The sequence below is a fragment of the Bactrocera neohumeralis genome, chromosome 6, assembly GCF_024586455.1.
Source record: "Bactrocera neohumeralis isolate Rockhampton chromosome 6, APGP_CSIRO_Bneo_wtdbg2-racon-allhic-juicebox.fasta_v2, whole genome shotgun sequence".
NCBI lineage: Eukaryota > Metazoa > Arthropoda > Insecta > Diptera > Tephritidae > Bactrocera > Bactrocera neohumeralis.
In genome coordinates, this window is record NC_065923.1 from 20,922,730 (window position 1) to 20,941,874 (window position 19,145).

At 35.7% G+C, this 19,145-nt stretch overlaps 2 protein-coding genes across 2 annotated transcripts; both read left to right on the forward strand.

Moving 5' to 3' along the window:
* Nucleotides 1–1,416: 1,416 nt before the first annotated feature.
* On the forward strand, nt 1,417–18,641 carry LOC126761326 (uncharacterized). The gene is made up of 4 exons (XM_050477386.1): nt 1,417–1,495; nt 5,746–6,078; nt 15,988–16,110; nt 17,389–18,641. The coding sequence occupies exons 2-4, from the start codon at nt 5,845–5,847 to the stop codon at nt 17,575–17,577; spliced, it is 546 nt and encodes a 181-aa protein (XP_050333343.1). The 5' UTR covers nt 1,417–1,495; nt 5,746–5,844; the 3' UTR covers nt 17,578–18,641.
* On the forward strand, nt 17,755–18,357 carry LOC126761814 (putative uncharacterized protein DDB_G0284213). Its single transcript, XM_050478220.1, has one exon. The coding sequence runs from the start codon at nt 17,755–17,757 to the stop codon at nt 18,355–18,357; it is 603 nt and encodes a 200-aa protein (XP_050334177.1).
* Nucleotides 18,642–19,145: the final 504 nt, after the last annotated feature.

The following is a 19,145-nucleotide window of genomic DNA, read 5'->3' on the forward strand; positions in this document are numbered from 1 at the left end:
GTAATGATTCCCAACCACAGAAACGTGTCGGTCTTGATCATCACGGAAGAAGTAGGGCCCAATGTCTCCGCCGGCCCATGAATCGCACCAAACTGTAATATTTTCGGGATGCAATGGTGACTCATGGAATAGGTGTAGACTGCTGTCTGACCAATAGCTCAAATATTCAGACAAACAAGATTGTTTAATTTAAATAAAAAATTAATATGATCTAATAATGATTTAAGTAGAAAGGGCGTTTCATTATTAACTGGTTTACGAGTTTACCAAATGTTGAGCTAGCCGGCTAAAGAGTGTGTTCTGAGTATATTTTTAATTTTTTTCGTCAACAGTAGACACAACAAAATAAATTGCCTGTGGCATTTCTTTTTTATTTTTATAAACCACTTTCAGTCAAAAAAGTCGCTGTGGTACAAGTTTGTTTTTATATACAAATAAATATCTATACATACATCTAAAGTTGAATATTTTGTATTGGATAAAATAAGATTTGTCCATATGCAAAATCTTTAACTGTTAATCTATTATTGCTAAATTTAACTACATACACGCTTGCATATGCATTTATGATTGCCTAACTTTGTATGGTTGTAAAAGTCTGGTGTTCCCCATTGAACTAGTTCGCTGCTTAAGTCTTTCGTTTCGCCCAAGCCATACAATTAACTAAACAAAAATTTTTAAATTTCATTACAATTAAACATTATTGTCAATTTTATTGCAAAATTCCTAAAACCTCCAATAATGAAAATCATCAAAATTTTAAATCCTATTAAATTATTCGCAACCGAGTGCTCAAGCGAAATAGGGCCATCGAGGCACTTTAGCGCCCATTGAATGCGCTGCATTTAGTGAGTGCCACCGTTTGAGGTCCCACGTGAGTGAGCGCGGCTATTGCGGATTCTGAGCTAATTTCAAATGAGTTGCATATGTTTTTGTTATTGCTCGTGGCTTTTCATTTGTTTACTCTGCTATTGCTGAGTGTATTTGCGTGTGTGTATGGACACCAATGTACTTGCTACTGTGTTGCAGAGTATTCGCAGCGTCCGCAACGTAAAGCGGATTTTAGTGAATGCTTCTTCAAGCACGTTTAGTTTTGGCTTTGAATGGTTTTTTGTTTTTTTATATTTGAATTTGATTTTGATTTTGCAGCTTCTGCTTTTGTGGCTCTTGTTAGTTGCGCTTCAGCTGTTGCTGTGCCTTTGTGTTTGTTGTTGAGCTTGTTGCTGCTGCTGCTGATGATGATGACGATGATGCCTTTTGGATTTTGGATTTTGCGCACTCATCGCTCAAAGCGCATCGCTTCGGTGCTGTACGTACGTTTGGCGCGGCAATGCTTGAACACTTGGTCGAGGTATAAAATAAAATTGTTTGCACGATTTTTTTAACTTTCGCATCTCGACTAGCGGCAGAGTCGCACGTGTAAACGCGCATTCGCATATTCTCCCCCTTTTGACATAGTCGCGTTAATAACAAGTGTAGGCGTGTTAATTGGAAAGTGCGTAAAGATAAAACTATTCTCATTTAAGTGATTCTAAGAACATAAAAAGTATTTAGAATAATAAAAAAGAATACCGATTCCTTTTAAATTAAAGAAAAACTGTGAAATATTTAACATTTTTGTTTCAAATTAATTGTGTTATATTATTAAAGAATATTCTTAATTAATATCGAAACATAAACGCATCAAGAACGTACAAAACTGTGTTAAGAATTTTAATAAATATGGCACCTTGCTATATTGATGCTCACTAATGGCTGTTGCTTATCTAATATTAATTCCGGTTGATTAGAACGTGTTTGAGGAGCACAATTGTTGAGAAGACGTTGATTTTTTAATAGCAAAAAAGTAAAAGACAATTTTTTGAGGAACAATCAAGTTTGATTTTTGGTTCTGCGAGTAATGGAAATATTTTTTTTTATTTATATAGATATTTTAGTTAGATCTTAGAACAACTTCAATTTTTTCTGTTCCCTTTTGTTGCATTTGATTGTTTGCAAGGCTGTGGATTTAAAAGTGTGATACTTTCCATTAATATACATATATACTGAAGTGATAAAAGTTAATAAAAAAAGTTAATAAAAGTTAATACATTCTATATCGTCACCTAAAATGCAAAACAACTTATAATCAGAAAATTAGAAATTGAGTTTTTCATTGCTTACGATTCACTACATCATATTATATATACATATATATGTAGCATAAAATTTTCAGTTTTCGATATAAGATATAACCAATATATAACCACTTTATAACCATTTTATAACCAAAATATACATTTTGTTTCAATGTGAGCGGTTTCTATTATATCGTTTTTCCTTAACTTGTGAACTTATGAAGAGTGGTGTTACTTTTTTTTGCATTTTAGGTGACGATATGAACATGCATTCATATTATATAACCAGGAATATGTGTTTGTATGCTATCTATAGACTTTATGTTTTAAGAAAAGATATAAATATGCATGAGGGTCCAAATTTAAAAAGCAAAGAAGTATATAAAACTACAAGTAAATGTAGAAAAATAGCGGAATCCTTCTAATTTAAGGTGGCCTTTGGAAAAAATTAAATCTGACCGAAATTCTATTCAAATGCAAGGCAATTTAGAAAGCTTTGCACCACATTATCGCTTTTTAACTTAAAGATATATTAGAAATAGAGTTGCCAATTATCGAAAAGTACTTAAACCTGAGTTATTCAAACGAAAACAGATACATGCGGAAGTACCTTAAGTAAGCAAGGAAACATGTTACCACAGAGTATAAAAGTTTTATTCACCAAACGGTTGTTTGCCTCACCTAAAACGAATCGAGATGGATATAAGTATTATTATTTACATATAATTGATCAGGTTGACGTGATGAGTTGAAATCCGGACGTCGGTTTGCCCGTCCGTCGGTCCGTGTGTGCAAGCTGTACATAAGTGAAAAATTTTGAAAAAACTTGGTGCACATGTTTCTTGGCACCGTATTAGGGACTACCATCTGTAGTACCAAAAATTTTGGAAAAGTGAGCGTGGCTCTGCCCCTAATGAGTTTAATGTATATACATATCTTCCAATCTATTAAGCTATATCTTCCAAATTTGCACAGGATAAACCCTTTCGACACCTCTTACGACAGTGTGAAAATATCTAAAATCGAATGATAACCTGGTTTAATCCTCTTAAACTAGATCAATTGCAAATAATTTGGTATTCCCATATTACAGTGCGAAAATGGGTGAAATCGGAATGCACCCACTCCTACTTTCTATATATAACAAATTTAAATTCCATCTGATTTTTTACTTTCCAGTATATAAATCAAGCACCAATTAGTATATATAAGGAAAAAACTTTGCACGGATATTTCTTTTAAGATCTAAAATATGTCGAAATTCGGCTATATCTATTAAAGCTCCCAGATACGGAAATATGAACCCCAGCGCGTATGGCTGACTCTTCTTCTTTACTAGCGTAGACACCGCTTACGCGATTATAGCCGAGTTTGCAGTATCACCCCAGTCGTTCTTTCTTCTAGCTGTTTGGCGCTAATTGGAGATTCCAAGTGTAACCAGGTCCTTCTACACCTAAGTGGGGAATACTCTCAGAGCTGTAGTGTTTTCATCCATTCGGACGACATAACCTAGCCAGCTTAGTCACTGTCTCTTAATCCGCTGAACTATGTCAATGTCGTCGTACATCTCATATAGCTCATTTATGGTCAAAGGACCATAAATATTCCGCAGAATCTTTCTTTCGAAAACTCGTAACGTCGACTAATCAGATGTTGTTTGTCATCGTCCATACCTTTGCTCCATATAGCAGGACGGGAATAATGAGTGACTTATAGAGATTGGTTTTAGTTCGTCGAGAGAGGACTTTACTTCTCAATTGCTTACTCAGTCCGACGTAGCATGTGCTATTCTACGTTGGAATTCGGGACTGACATTGTTGTTGCTGTTAATACTGGTTCCATGACGGACGAAATTATCTACGACTTCGAAGTTGTAACTGACAACAGTGACGTGAAAACCAAGTCGCTGTTTGATGGCAGGAGATATTTCGTCTTGCATCGTTCACTACCAGACCCATTTGCTTCATTCTGGAGAAAGCAGAACTCACGGCGCTGTTGTTGAGGCCAATGATATCAATACCATTATATAAAGGCAGCTTCTTTTCGTGCTATCAAAGCAGCTTTGAAATCGACGAAGAGGTGGTGCGCATCGATTCTTTTCACGGGAACTTTTGTGGATTGGGTAGGGCACACGTAAATTCCAATCGTCGGGCATGCTTTCGTCCGACCAAATTCTACAAATAAGCTGAGACATGCTCCTTATCAGTTCATTTCTACCGTATTTGAATAGTGGCCCCCGCCGCTTTGTTGTTCTTCGGACGGGTATGACCTGAGACTTTTAACCGAAAATATAGGTCAAGGTGTGAGATCACTAAAAATAATATTTCCAAACTTCAAGTTGACTTTATACCTAAAATATCGGCCAATATCTGAGTTATCTTAATTAAATTGAATGGTCGTGTTTTTCTCTTAACTGTACAGTTTTGTGCCTAAAATGAATAAAATCGAGTGAGAACTTGCCCTAGCTGCATACAAGTAATATCAGGATTTTCAAACATCCGAATGACTTTACTACTTATACAATATATTGTTGAAACTTAGAGGACATCAGTTTGGTTTTATAATATGTAGTAATATCAAAAATAAATAAAATCCGGTCAATACTACACCTATTTTCTATATAGCTAATAACAATTTTTCACACTTCCACTTGGCCTTATACCGCATATATCGGTACATATAGTAAGATATCTTGACAGAATTAAGTCAATGTATAATATTGGACATACTTTAGTTTTAATGCCAGAAACATATGAAAATATATTATACCACATATAATAATTTCGGTTATTCTAAAAAGCTTTATTATATTAATACTTTACTGCTGAACATGATTGGTGTGGGCCTAACCCTTGGTCATAACCTGTTATCCCTAATATCATCAATTGCAATCTCCTGTTTTGCGGTTTGCACACCAACTCAAAATATTAAATTTAGCCTCTTCGGCTAAAGTTTATGTCAGATTTGAAGTTGATTTTAATGGAATTTTCGCTGACGGCAAATAAAATATAGTTATAAAACTAATTAAGTCTACGATCTATAATAAAACTTAATAAAATACCATCTTTGATTGGAATTCCTTCACGATATCTTCAAATATTGAATGTTGAATTCTTTCGCTACATTTTTCAATACGAAGTTTTGCCGACACCTGAAGGTAACTATTTAGCCGAGTTTGATGCTTGCAAGTTGCAAGGGCGTAAATTGTACGGTTCTACACGAAAATAGCTCTTCCGTACTTATGTTATACACAAAATAACTAAAATAAAATTATTTTTTTGAGTAATTTTCTAGATTATTTTATATGTACAGTCATTGAAAGGTGAATATTAAAAATTATTGAAATAATGTTACATATAAAAACAAAAAGTCAATGTAAGAGAAAACTAAAAATTAATGATAACAACAATACGTTTTTATATTTGTAAGATATATAATGCTATATGATGATTTTTATATGATATGATAAATTTTAAACTCCTACTATTTTAATCACAATGTTTCACGCTTTTTCAAAACTCAATTGAAATCCTTTATTGAAGCATATTTGTAATCTGCATGCATAAAAAAATGTTTTCGTTTTACTTCTTTACTATTTTTCTCATTTTCCTTGTTCTGGTCGTTGTAGATAAGTGAATACCATTCAAAATAAATTACGTATACGCTCCACGCTCCGTAGCTGGGATACACACGAACACACATACATATTACCACATACCCACTACCAATGGCTATAAAAACAAAATCAACAATGGCAACAAAGATGACTCAAAAACAGCAATGTAAACAAGAAGAAGAAGATCAACAACAGCAACATCAACATCAACAAAAACAAAATTCGAATTATTCACATCGGTTGCATCTTCATTTGGGAACAACACCGTTTCAGCTGCAAACCGTTGCAATTTCAATGGTTGTTATTATTTTTGGATTACTTTGTACTGCGATTTGTGTCAGTGGGGTAAGTGAATTATAAACAAAACACACCGAAAATATATCCATGTGAATAGTTGATACATACACTTACTAATAGACATACATATATGTATATACTGTTGATTATTAAATCGCAACTGCCCTCGCCATCCCACACGTTTTTTTTTGTTTTTGTTGTAGCCATTTGTGGCTTGCTTGCATTCGTGTGAAAGTGAGTTTGCGCATCCATCGCAACGTCAGTGCAACAGATCAGCGCATCACAATCACCAAGCACGAACACATCTACAAATAAGTCTATCTTCATTCGCTTAGTGCCATCAACTGATGCGCCGATGAGTCCCTTTGTAACATACACTTACATACATATATATGCATATGCATATATATATATATATATGTATGTATGTCAGTGCGGCTCAACCCGCCAGCCGTCTGTCTGCTGAGTTGTGCGCCTGTTTCTATTTGCCAATCACCTCTTAAAGTTGATTGCAAAGATTCACTCTCGGTTACTCTGCTATTCATCCGTGCAGCTCCAATTTGGCGCAATTGATCGAATGAACGACCAACATTCACGATTTCAATTTAATGCCATTGTGTTCCGATCATTTCCCTCGGTATGAAAGCAACAACCAACCAAGTATGAGTAGCATATCAAATGATGAGCACTTGTATTTTGCCTTTTTACTGTACGATTTTTTGTTGTTATTGTGTTTGGCGGCGGTTTGTTGAAGGCCATTCAATAGATTATTTAACAATTTTATTTTCATTTATTATTTTCATTTAATAATAACTTATGCAATTTGACACTTGACGTCGATAACTGATTTATCGGTTATCAGCTTAAAGCCCAAAATAAACTTTATGAAAGGGAAAAATGTACGATGCAAGTAACTACAAATCAGAATAGCTAAATATGTATGTTTTAAATATAAAAATTGTGTAGACTTATTCATAAAGCTCGGGAAGCAAAGATTTGGTTTGGCTTTTTGGCACAAACTTGGTTCAACTTTATTTGGACACTGCCAAAACAAGGGATGTCGTTGAATGCTAAATGGGTTAGAGTGTTCTCCAGATAAATGATTACTTATTATCATTGTTGTTTTTGCCGGTTTAGTACGCTTAAAAATTAACCATATTGGATAGCTCAAATTGGGTCAAATATGCAAGGTAATCGGATCGAAGTGTTTTGTGCTGACTACTCAAGTTGTTATTCATATCAAAATATCCTGTGGTCTCAATTACCTTGTCAGCTCTTTTATTACCATTTATGTTTCTATGGGAGAGAAAACAGATAATGAAGATGCTACATATACCTGGTAGGTAGCATAACTCCAGCTTGTAGTTACAAAACTATTCGGCAGCTATGCGCTGTGCTATTTGGGCCTGTCATTGTAGACTAAGATAGTTTCGTTCCCTTCAAAGTACCACTCGTATCTTAAAATAATCTATTTAAATTCAACGTTGGAAGGTTTTAAAAATGGTTAAATCTTGGCACCAGGCATCTGATCAAATTTGACTGAACGCTGACTGACAAGCAAAAATCTACATTTTCATGTATTGGAATACACATTTTTATAACGTCTTCAAATAGGCTCCTAAGCCATTACAAGCATGGCAGCACTTAACCGTATTAAACTTCTGTTGGAGTAGTCTTCATTGTCTTTAGCAAATTTTGGTTTTCTGGTTATTTTTGGAGCGCCATTCGCTAGGTTGTTGGAAAGTGTTGACGTCATATTTGTACATAAAAGTCTTCTCACCAGTAATGAGGCTTTTGATGTGTATAAGGTCTTCAGCTACGTTGTTGTCAAGCGTCTCTCTTGATCGACGTCTGTTTTGCAAAAGATTCAGGTCTTTTGGTTTTTTAACCCAAATGTGTTGAATCTATTCATAAGAGATGCTGAGATCTTCCGTATTCTCTCGGCTGCCAACATAGATAAACGTTTTGCATGAAGCAAGTTTTCGATGACTTCACGACCTCCTCTGAATAATGTGTGCCCCCCAAATACTTGTGATTGTAATAAAGTAGAGTGCCCAAAACATTTCGGTGACATTTTCAATGATTTCTGTAGCCATTTTTCAGTTTTTTCCAAAGTAAAAATGGCCAAAAAACAAAATTTTCAGTCAAAAACAAAAAGCTGCTGGATTCGTACTAATTGACATAAGGAGATCAAATTTTGCCATACACGAAACAAAAAAATGTTGTACCAATTTAACAGATTCGGTCCGAGCTAAATTTGTTCAGATGGTATAAACTCTGCTATAGCCACGACTTCAGCCTTTATATTCTATAAAACATAGAGTTCTCCTAAAACACAAGAAATTTGTTTGCCTGTATCACATATCAAAAACCATTTCTCCTATTATTTGCTGGAATAATTGAATATCAATATTACTTAAAAATCCTTTATACAAGTATATGAAAATCATTATCGATAACTTTCGAAAAAGTTCCTTTGTCATCACTTTGACTAATATTACTGAATTACATATTTCCTTTTTTATATTTTGCCTAAAGGGATATTCTATTCACACAGTCTCGTCTGTCATAATTTCTATATTATTATTCATAAAAATATTATATGTATATTATAAGAAAAAATCTAAAAATACCACACGAAATTCACGAAACTGCGAAACATGTATGTATGTATGTGACCACATTCCCTTTCAACCAAACTCTTTTGCTTACATTTGCTTGAAATTAGCCCACACATAGTATTAGCATGTAGCCCGCTTTGTACATGTGCTTTACGCCTGGGAAAATGCATGAATGCAACAATTACGCCAAAACTGTCAACATTGATAACTTAATACGGTAAACACAGTTAGTCCGCCTTTGTTTGGCGCACATAAACACCTCGGCCGGTGTTGGCTAAAAACTGTTTATGGCGACATGGACAGTTAGTTTGTATAACTGGTTACTTACTGACTAATACTAGTTTTGGAATATATAATTTGCTTTAGTGATGCTTCTAGTTATTATGGAGATATTTCAGCTAAAATTATTAGTATAGTAATGTGGTATTCAGAAGTGGGTATTTGCAAGAAAAATGCTAATTATGGCTGCATCGAAGCTATGATATTCTTTACAGATGCATTTTTATAGCAATTACTTACATATATAACTAGATCTAAAAACAATTATTAGCAGTTTTGGACACCTATAAAAATTATATAGTACCTACAAATAATCAGAGTGTCGAGATGAGTCGATTTAGTCATGTCACATTTCTAACAAATATCTTATTTTCTGAGAGGAACATAATCGAATCAATTCCCCTACTAATCCAAAATATGCTTGACTACAGCATTTTACCAACTGGTCTCACCTCTATGCGCATAGGCCACACTCTCATATGTGTACACATGTCTTAAGTGATTGCACAAATTTGTCTCTTTTGTCTCTTGTTTGAGTGATAATCATCGCCTGCTGAACTCCCACGCACAGTTGCGACCATCACTACTGCAACACTAATAGCTTTAATGAATATGAACAGCCGCAACGGCCGCAACAATAACAAGAGCAAGGAAAAAGACACGAAAAAAATTAAAGAAAATTATAAAAGAAAAAAAAAAAACAACCGTAAAGTAACCGCAACATCACGAAGAAACTGAAATCACTCACAAGCGGCAAGCGAAAAAAAGTTGTATAAAGAGCGTCAACAACAATCACACCAGCCACCAGCCACCAGCAACAATTACAAAAGGAAATAAGCTGCATTCGTGCAATATTGCAAGCGAAGAGAAGATGCAAGTGATTTTGAAATGTTGCAAGCTATTTGCTAATACTTTTCATACAATAGCATGTTTTTATGGCTTTCGAGTGTGTCTTCTGCTTTGCTGTTCTGCGACAGTGGGGGTGTTTGTTTTTATTGCGCCGTCCACATTGTCGTTGCACTTGCAACATTGAATGCGTCGAGTGGTCGAAATGGGCGTATCAACGCTGTTGTTGTTAGTGGCGCGTTGTTGCGGGTAATTTTGCAGCCAAGTGCTTATACACCGACTCTTTCATTCATTACTCAATTAGCCTTGATGCAATTTTGTCGGGCCAGACTGTGAAATTACGTAGAGTGAGGCAATTGCCTGTAATTAACTGTAATTCGTTTCATTTACAACTTTAGCAAAATCCATTTCTTAAGTACAATATATCTATCGCTTAAATTATTAGCAAAAATTTTGTATGTAAGATGTTTCCGTTTGACGGTTAAAACATACTTCTTATGCAAATTGCAACTTGAATTGCATTGGATCATGTGTACATTAGATTGACACGAATAATAGTTATTTTTTGGAAAATGTAGTTAAAATAGCTAATTTATCTAATAAAGAATATGGTTCTGTTGGCTGTCGTATTCTTTTTAATTTGACGACGCGCTTACTATATATGTCACCAAACAGTCACCAGTTAGTATTACCATAATGTTCCTGCAGTCTCTTCTATTGAATGCCGTTAGGAATTTTGTGTAATTTTTTTGCACATGACTTTTGCAGTTTTGCACCCAGGTAGTTCGTTCCATCGGGTTTTGATTTTCTTTACCATGCTTCTAGATCGAAGTAGAATGGACAATGCATGGGTTTTCCAATGTTGATCACCTCTATTACATCAACTTCCCTTTTAGAGCTAGATTTCGTCCTATTTGTACCGCATAACGCTCTATATATTATTTAGCTCCAAAATATTTTCGTCATTATATTCTTAAAACTATTTTCAGTTTCTTATTTAAAGTCATTAATCTGCTGTTATGGAAATTTATATATATATAATATTTTAACCAGATTTCAAGCTAGGCTGCATTGAGCCAACTTAAGCATCCTAATGGGAGCTGCTGAGCTTTCAGCGAATCTTGGTTGTTTCGGTTTTGGGTCATTTTTTGCGTGATCTTTACTAAATTTTTGGACAGTCTGAATGTTATATTTGCAAACCCTCGTCTCGTCACCAATAATAAGGCGTTTCATGAATGTAGATTCATTAGGAAGTTGTCAAGCATCTCTTTTGCGATCTCACTCAACACCAGTTTTCAAAAGATTCAGGTCTTTAACGAAAAGGTGTCGAGTCGATACATAAGAGTTGTCAAGATCATCTTGTATCTCTCTGAAAGCAATATGATGGGTTGAAGCATTGTTTCTTTAACTTACCGATGTTATCGTCAGTTACAATGGTGGATGAACAACTCACATGAATCAAGTTTTTGATGACTTCATGATCCTCACTGAATACTTTTTGCCACTTAAATCATTGAGCTCTTGATAAAGTAGACTCCTCTGCTGTAACATTTTCAACAGTAGCCGTGATTCCATTGGAAACACAAAATTTCAACAAACTCGTTGTTCAATTTTTTTCCATGGTAATAAATCGTTGGACAAAATAATGAACAACTGTATAGTTATTCAATGTAAAAGAAGAGTGACCTTTCGGAGGATAATAACTGAAGATTTGTGAAGAGGAGAGAGACTGACTTATAAGTTAAACAAAAAATCACCAAAACCAAAAACCATTAATCTTTTCAGTCAAATTATACAAATGTTAAAATATTTTGCTTTTCGACAATTGTGCTATATATTGAGTACAAACCCGGGATAGGATACTCTCTTATATATTTCTTAAGTTTTGCTAGATCTTAGATTATTTAAAGCAAATTCTTCATAAATCTTAACTTATATAATTTTCTGGAAATCAACACTGACTTAAAAAGTAAGGAACTAAGTTCGGGTGTCACCGAACATTTTATTCTCGCATGATAAAGTGATAATCGAGATTTCATTATACGTCATTTACATATTTTTCAAATACCGTATTTGTGTAAAGTTTTATTCCGCTATCATCATTGGTTCCTAATGTATACAGAGAAGGCATCAGTTGTTCAAAATAGCGTTTTTGGAAGAAGGCGTGGTTGTGAACCGATTTCACCCATATTTCGTAATGTCATCAGGGTGTTAAGAAAATATTATATACCGAATTTCGTTGAAATCGGTTGAGTAGTTCCTGAGATATGGTTTTTGGTCTATAAGTGGGCGACGCCACGCCCATTTGCAATTTATAAAAAAAGCCTGCCATTTCTTCCGTAAAATTTAGTGTTTCTGACGTTTTGTGTTAGTCGGTTAACGCACCTTTAGTGATTTTCAACATAACTTTTGTATGGGAGGTGGGCGTGGTTATTATCCGATTTCTTCCATTTTTGAACTGTATATGGAAATATCTGAAGAAAACGACTTGTAGAGTTTTTGGAGTTTCCGAGATATGTACAAACTGACTTTTCCAAAACAATTGCGTATATGCCCCTCCCTAATGCGATCCTTTTAATTTCATTTTAAATCTTTATTTATGGCAAAACCAAAACACTTTAATTTTCGGTTTCCGCCATTTTGTCAGTGGGCGATTTTGCCCATCAAACCTTTATATACGTGTACCAAGTTTCATCATGATATCTCAATTTTTACTCAAGTTACAGCTTGCACGGACGGACGGACAGACGGACGGACGGACGGACAGACGGACAGACAGACATCCGGCTTTCGACTCTACTCGTCACCCTGATCACTTTGGTATATATAATATATCTGACTCTTTTAAGGATACAACAACCGTTATGTGAACAAAACTATAAAAAATATATTTATTATACCTAAATTTAAGCACTTAAGCATGCACATCCCATGATATGTCAAAAACTTTTGCGCACCTATGAATGACACATATGTACATATGTACATACACTGAAATTGTTGGTTTTTTGTTGTCACTTGTAATTGTATGCTTTTCATGGTTTCATACGCACGTGATTGACAGCTCCAGTTGCATAGTTCGGATATTACAATTACCATTGGGAACTCATGTACTAAATGAGCTAGATGTGTAACGACTAGTGCAGAAAAAAGATCAAAACGTAGCTTGCAGCTTTGGTGGTTTGGTATGGACTTGAAATAACTTTTGTAAATATATTGTGTAATTAAGCTTTGAAATACTCCCCTATGCACTGCCGACCTAAAAAATCGAAAGTCATCTTCGATTGTCGACTTCTTTTTTCGCTAACTTTGAGATATACCCACTTTATACTTGGCATGCAATAATAAAGTTAAACAACTGAATTAGATAAAAGAGATAATCTCATCTAAGAGGTATAAAAAATTACAATTTTAAATAATTTTTATAGTTTTGCAACATGTTGCTACAGAGTTTAATAGTTTTGTTCACCTAAAGGTCGTACTAATCACGTCAAAATTAGAAGAAATACAGGGGTTGTTCGGAAAGTAATAGGACTGATTTTCTTCCGCCGCGACTGTGTTCGGTAGAGGGCGTTCATAGCTAACAAACGAGCGGCTGGTCAGTTGTCTCCAATCACTCTGTGAGTTGTGCAAGCCAAAAATGCAGCGTTCGTTATAGCAGAGGTATGCGATTAACTCGGTAAATCTGCGCCAGAGACGTTTGATATGATCTAGCAGGCTTATCTACATGTTGCTTTAGCAAGAAGTGGTAAGTTTCGGCGGCACCAGGCCTTTTTGGAGGGCCGGGAAGAGGTTCTTCATGTTGTGAGTAAATCCAAAGTGAAAACGATGCTCATTGTCTCTTTTGACAGCAAAGGCGTCGTCCACCATGAATTTGTTCCTCTTGGACAAAGCGTCAACGCCAAGTTTTACGTGGAAGTTCTCAAGAGACTCAAACGAAGTGTCAATCGGGACCGACAAGACATTACAGCCGATTGGAAGTTGCACCACGACAACGCCCCGGCTCAAACCGCCTTTTTTGTGAACAGCTACCTAACCAAGGCCGGCATCTCAACGTTTCCGCAGCCGCCCTACAGCCCAAATGATCGGTTGTGTTATATGCGGCTCCAATATGGATCCAGGCGCTAGGCATCAAAGTATATGCCAGACAAATAAACACAGTGCACAGGCTGTCGGCACTAAGAGTTAACAATTTCAAGCGATGCTGCTGAAATAATAGCCAGTATGATGCCCATTGATATCCAGGGTGATGAATACGAGCGAGTGTACAAATTATCAGAGCCAACTACAGAAGCCAAAAGAAGAGAGAGAGTGAAAAGCTTAACTATATGGCAGCAGCGGTGGCAAACCTCACTCAAAGGACGGTGGACCTACAGACTCATACCGGATATCCATTCCTGGATCGACAGACGACATGGATACCTGGATTTCCACCTAACCCAAATATTAAGTGGACATGTATGCTTTAGAAGCTATCTATACAGATTCCAGCACGACATTAGACCGAATTGTCCGTCGTGTTCAGAGTGCTGTGAAGACTCTGAGCATGTTTTCTTTTATTGCCCGCGCTTTATAAGTGCAAGAGAAAAACTTAAAACTACACTCGGTGGTAGTTTTACGGTGGAAAATTTGACGACACTCATGTGTCAGTCCACTGAGAACTGGAGAGCTGTCAGCGAAGCGGCAGCCTCAATCATGACAAAACTGAGACATATAGACCAGAGTAGGCGTCCGTCAGTCCGTGCAATAGAAGAGACTTAAATGTCTTATCACTCCCACGAAGTAATACTTAATCAGGTGGTTCCGTGGGAGAGTCTGGAGTTGAGAGTAGGTTAGGTTTAGTGGATTAAAGTTCCGCACTCCGGCTTTTGATGCTTCCCCCTACTTAAAAAAAAAAAAAAAACAGCCCAGATGTGGCCCCTCGAACGTTTTTTTGTTTCCTTGCCTGAAAAGGCCGATGAAAGGGGATCCAAGCAGCATGCAACCGAAAACCTCATTCATGGGGATAACCTTTAGTCGAGCTCAACTAGAAGTCAACATGAATTCGCGAAAAAAATGGTGTGAAAAAATAAAGGCTACTACTATGCCCAAATGGAATAGTCCAAAATGGAATAGTTCTCCGTTAGTGTTGGCTAACATAAATTATTTGCATGCATATGCTTTGGTTTTACGCTCATTTACTAATATTAAGTTGCATATATGTATTTATGTATGCATACGAATATTATAAGTTTCATATATGTACATATCTATGAATAGCAAAAATACATAGGTTAGACACCTCTACCCATCGTACGGTACGCACGGTTTTCTAAATATCCGAAAAATTTATATCCGAAGTGAAATAGTTTCTATTCAAAATCTGATAGTCATTTGGACTCGGTTTTATACTTCATAGGGATAACCTTTAGTCGAGCTCAACTGGTAGTCAACATGAATTCCACAAAAAAATGGTGTGAAAAGACAAAGACTACTACTATGCCAAAATGGAATAATCCAAAATGGAATAGTTCTCAGTTAGTGTTGGCTAACATAAATTATTGGCATGCAGATGCTTTGGTTTTACGCTCATTTACTAACATTAAGTTGCATATATGTATTTATGTATGCATATACATACATACATATAAGAATAAATCTTTTTTCTTTTGTTCTTCGCATCCAATTTGAAATTCTAATTTACAGTACTAACTATAATACTAGGTACCTAGTGTATATACTAGGTGTCAGGCCTATGTGCATACATGCATTTATATACATATACAATTTTGTACACCTAAACATTTGCTTATTTTATCTGTGATATTGATATTGCATGGCGTAAAGCACATTGTTTTTGTTGCCCAGTTTTTGTCATGCAAAGTCAAATATTAGCGCCGACGAATCCATCACGTTGGAAGCGTTCTGTTGTGCTTGTGAATATGCAGATAAGCAGATATACACACACATGTGGTTACATACCGATATTTTAGGCTTCCATGCAGATTTTGTGTTGTTGCGTACATGCAAAAATTTGTCTATTGAAGGTCATTTTTAATGATGTTAAGCAATTTTATTATTTCCACTCTTTGCACACTTACACTTCATATGTGGTACTCGTATATCACAAAATGCAGGCTTAATAAAACTTCAAAAAAAAAAAAAATTATGCAATGTTCGTGTGTTTTTGTTTTGTAAAATTATCATCCATATCTAATTTTTCTTTTTGCAGCAAGTTGACGGCTACACAGCAGGCGTTGATTATCCTGCCTATGAATCGGTGCCCAAAGGACTTTCATTCAAATGCAGAAATCGGCTGCCAGGTTATTACGCTGATACGGAGACGCGTTGTCAGGTAAATTTCTAGAAAATTTCTATTGAATATTAATATATGTATACTACATCTCCCATCTGTCTCGAACGAAAATTGTATTCTGTGCTGCAATGTTGATTGCTAAAGCCTTTTAATAACGAAATTAAGCCTTAAAGAAAGAATTTGAAAAGTTCGATCTGTAATATAATATAATTTTCGATTCATTTCGATCGTTTGTCATATTAGTGATTTCGGAAAATGGAGAATAAACCGCTAAATATTTAATTATTCATCAATATTTATTCAAAATATCTTCCCGAAAGATGTAATACACTTATGCCAACGATTTTTCCAGTCCTCGAAACACTTTTCATAAGCACTTTTTGGAATGGTCTTCAGCTCATTCAGCGAATTTTGTTTTATCTCTGCGATCGACTGAAAACAAATTCCACGGAGCGGCGATTTCAGGTTGGGGAACAAGGAAAAATCACACTGAGCCAAATCTGGTGAATACGGTGGTTGATCGATGGTTTTCATTCCGTTTCGGCTTTAAATTCGTTCACAATCATGACTCGATGCGATGGTACATTGTCATTGTGTAAAATCCATGAATTGTTCTACCACAATTAGGGCCGTTTTCGATGGATGTTCTCGCGCAAACGCCTCAATACAGCCAAATAGAACTCCTTATTGACTATCTGTGCCCCTGGAACAAATTCGTGATGGTACCAAACTGCGTATATCGAAAAAAATAATGAACATCACGTTAATTTTTGAGCCACTTTGGCGTGTTTTTTTGATTTCGGCTTGTGTTTTCCCTCCACTCCGTTGATTGTTGATTTGTTTGTTTATCAAACTCATAAACCCATGTCTCAACGACAGTTATAATGCTCTCCATGAATGTGGGATCGGAATTTACACGATCAAGCATGTCCAAAGAGACCTTGTCGAGCAAGAACGCGTCTCATACCCAAAACATCATCATATTTGATTTTGTAATTTATGATGGTTGTTTATAGGGACATTTTTATCTGAGTAATGTACTTCGACATTTTTAAAAAATAATGACAAATTATCAAAATTTTATTGAAAATCTCAAAGACAAGTCATTAGGTTATACAAATAACGACAACACGCTAATAATGGTAGCTTATCTTTTTAAAGGGTTCAAACATTTCATATCATTATGGATACAAACTGATATACTAATTTATTTTACTAAAGTTTATGGTATTGACTGCCACTACCAGTAAATGCCAACGAATTATTTATTTCCTAGTACTCGAATAATTTTAACTTTTCTTGCATTTAATCATTTAGGTCTGGCATTGGTGCCTGCATTCGGGTCATCAATACTCATTCATATGCCCCAACGGTACTGTTTTCAATCAAGCTGTACGTGTATGTGATTGGTGGACGAATGTCAATTGCCCAGTGGCAGAACAATTGTACAAAAACAACGATGAACTATACCGTACCACCGAACCAAATCCCGAACAGAACCTCTGATATAAGGCCACTCAAGCCATAAATCAAACCAGTTTATTGAGCCAGCCAAAACAAAATTATCAATATCAGACACAGCAGCAGCAGCAGCAAGCGAAACAACATCAACGACAGCAGCAACTGCAGTATGCACAACAACAACAACAACAACAAAGACAAAGAAAACCAAAAGAATTTCAAATGGAAGATGCCTATTATGATGCGCGTGAAATTAATGGCTTGAGTGAGCTAACCATATCAGAATATGGGCAAAAACAATTGCGGTTCAATAAACAACAACAGCAACAGCGCCAACCACAATCACAACATCAGCAACAATCACAGCAGAATTCTTTGCTGACCACTCATAATTTACCAAAAAGTAGTTTTAGAGGCAACATCAAATACTCACAAAATAATGGCAATACTTACTCGGATGGTGGTAATAAATATAGTAACAGCAATAACAACAACAACAACAACAACCATAATTATCAATATAAGAGCAATAGCAGTAGTAGCAATAAGAATAAGAATAACATTGGCTATAGCATATCAAATCAAATTGGTGGCACCAACGATCGCAGCTTGAATAGTCGAAATCATAGCAACAACAGCAATAGCCACAGCCACAACAATAATGCACAGAGTAAGCAGAGTAGAAATAAAAGCACATCAACCAATGCCAATAATCTGGATAACGATGAACTTAAAGACTACAAGAGTAAGATCAAAAACAAATACAACATCGACTATGACCATTCGCTGGATGATGAGTATGAAATAATCGAGGCCATCGAATAAATGTGTCGCTGCAAACGTTAGCTTCGCTAAATGATGAACTTGATGATCTTGCTTTGACGATGGGACGATGTAACGATGGCGTTGGTGCTAGCGATTATTGGTGTGTCGGTAGCAATTTTCAGCTGTTCGGACCCTTCATGCTCCCAGTGTTCTCAATTAGCTTTGTTTGTTTTTTTACCTGGGTGGATTAGCTGATAAGTTTTTACTTGGAGTAGTTTTTCACACGAAATTCTTATTTTGTTTTATTGTTTTTTATATTTTTGTATTTTTATTGATTGTTTTCTTGTTTAAATGATAAACTTCCTAGTTTTAAGTTGTAAAAATTTTTTATACTTGTTTTTTATATTTGTTGACAAATTATTTTCAAATTCATTGTTTATATAAAATGTGTTGGAAATAAATAAGTAAATGTTTTTTATACAAACTAATTTTGTTTACGTTTCAAAATAAGAAATCCGCTAGAGAAACGTTCCGTGAGATTAATTGTGTTTTGGGGGATGGTACTCTATCGACACCATGTATAAGCCAGCCGTCGGAATATCTGTGACGACGAATACCGATCAAATCATGGAAAACATCGAGTTAGACCGGCATGTGGCATCTCGTGACATCGCCCAGAAGATGGGAGTTAGTCACCAAACCATTTTAAATCATCTGCAGAAGGCTGGTAAAAAAGTTTGATGTTTGGGTCGTAGTCGAAGGCGGGTGAATCGTCCCAAACAGTGGTCAAGCCGAGATTGACGGCCAGGAAGGTTTTGCTCATCCACTATGAGCCGCTCCCATATGGC

What these genes read in the sequence shown, in the direction of transcription:
- LOC126761326 (XM_050477386.1), top strand. Translation starts at nt 5,845, where the DNA reads ATGGCTATAAAAACAAAATCAACAATGGCAACAAAGATGACTCAAAAA. An exon ending in CTGCGATTTGTGTCAGTGGG is followed by an intron (nt 6,079 to 15,987) that starts GTAAGTGAATTA and finishes TTCTTTTTGCAG; the next exon opens with CAAGTTGACGGCTACACAGC. An exon ending in ATACGGAGACGCGTTGTCAG is followed by an intron (nt 16,111 to 17,388) that starts GTAAATTTCTAG and finishes TTAATCATTTAG; the next exon opens with GTCTGGCATTGGTGCCTGCA.
- LOC126761814 (XM_050478220.1), top strand. Translation starts at nt 17,755, where the DNA reads ATGGAAGATGCCTATTATGATGCGCGTGAAATTAATGGCTTGAGTGAG.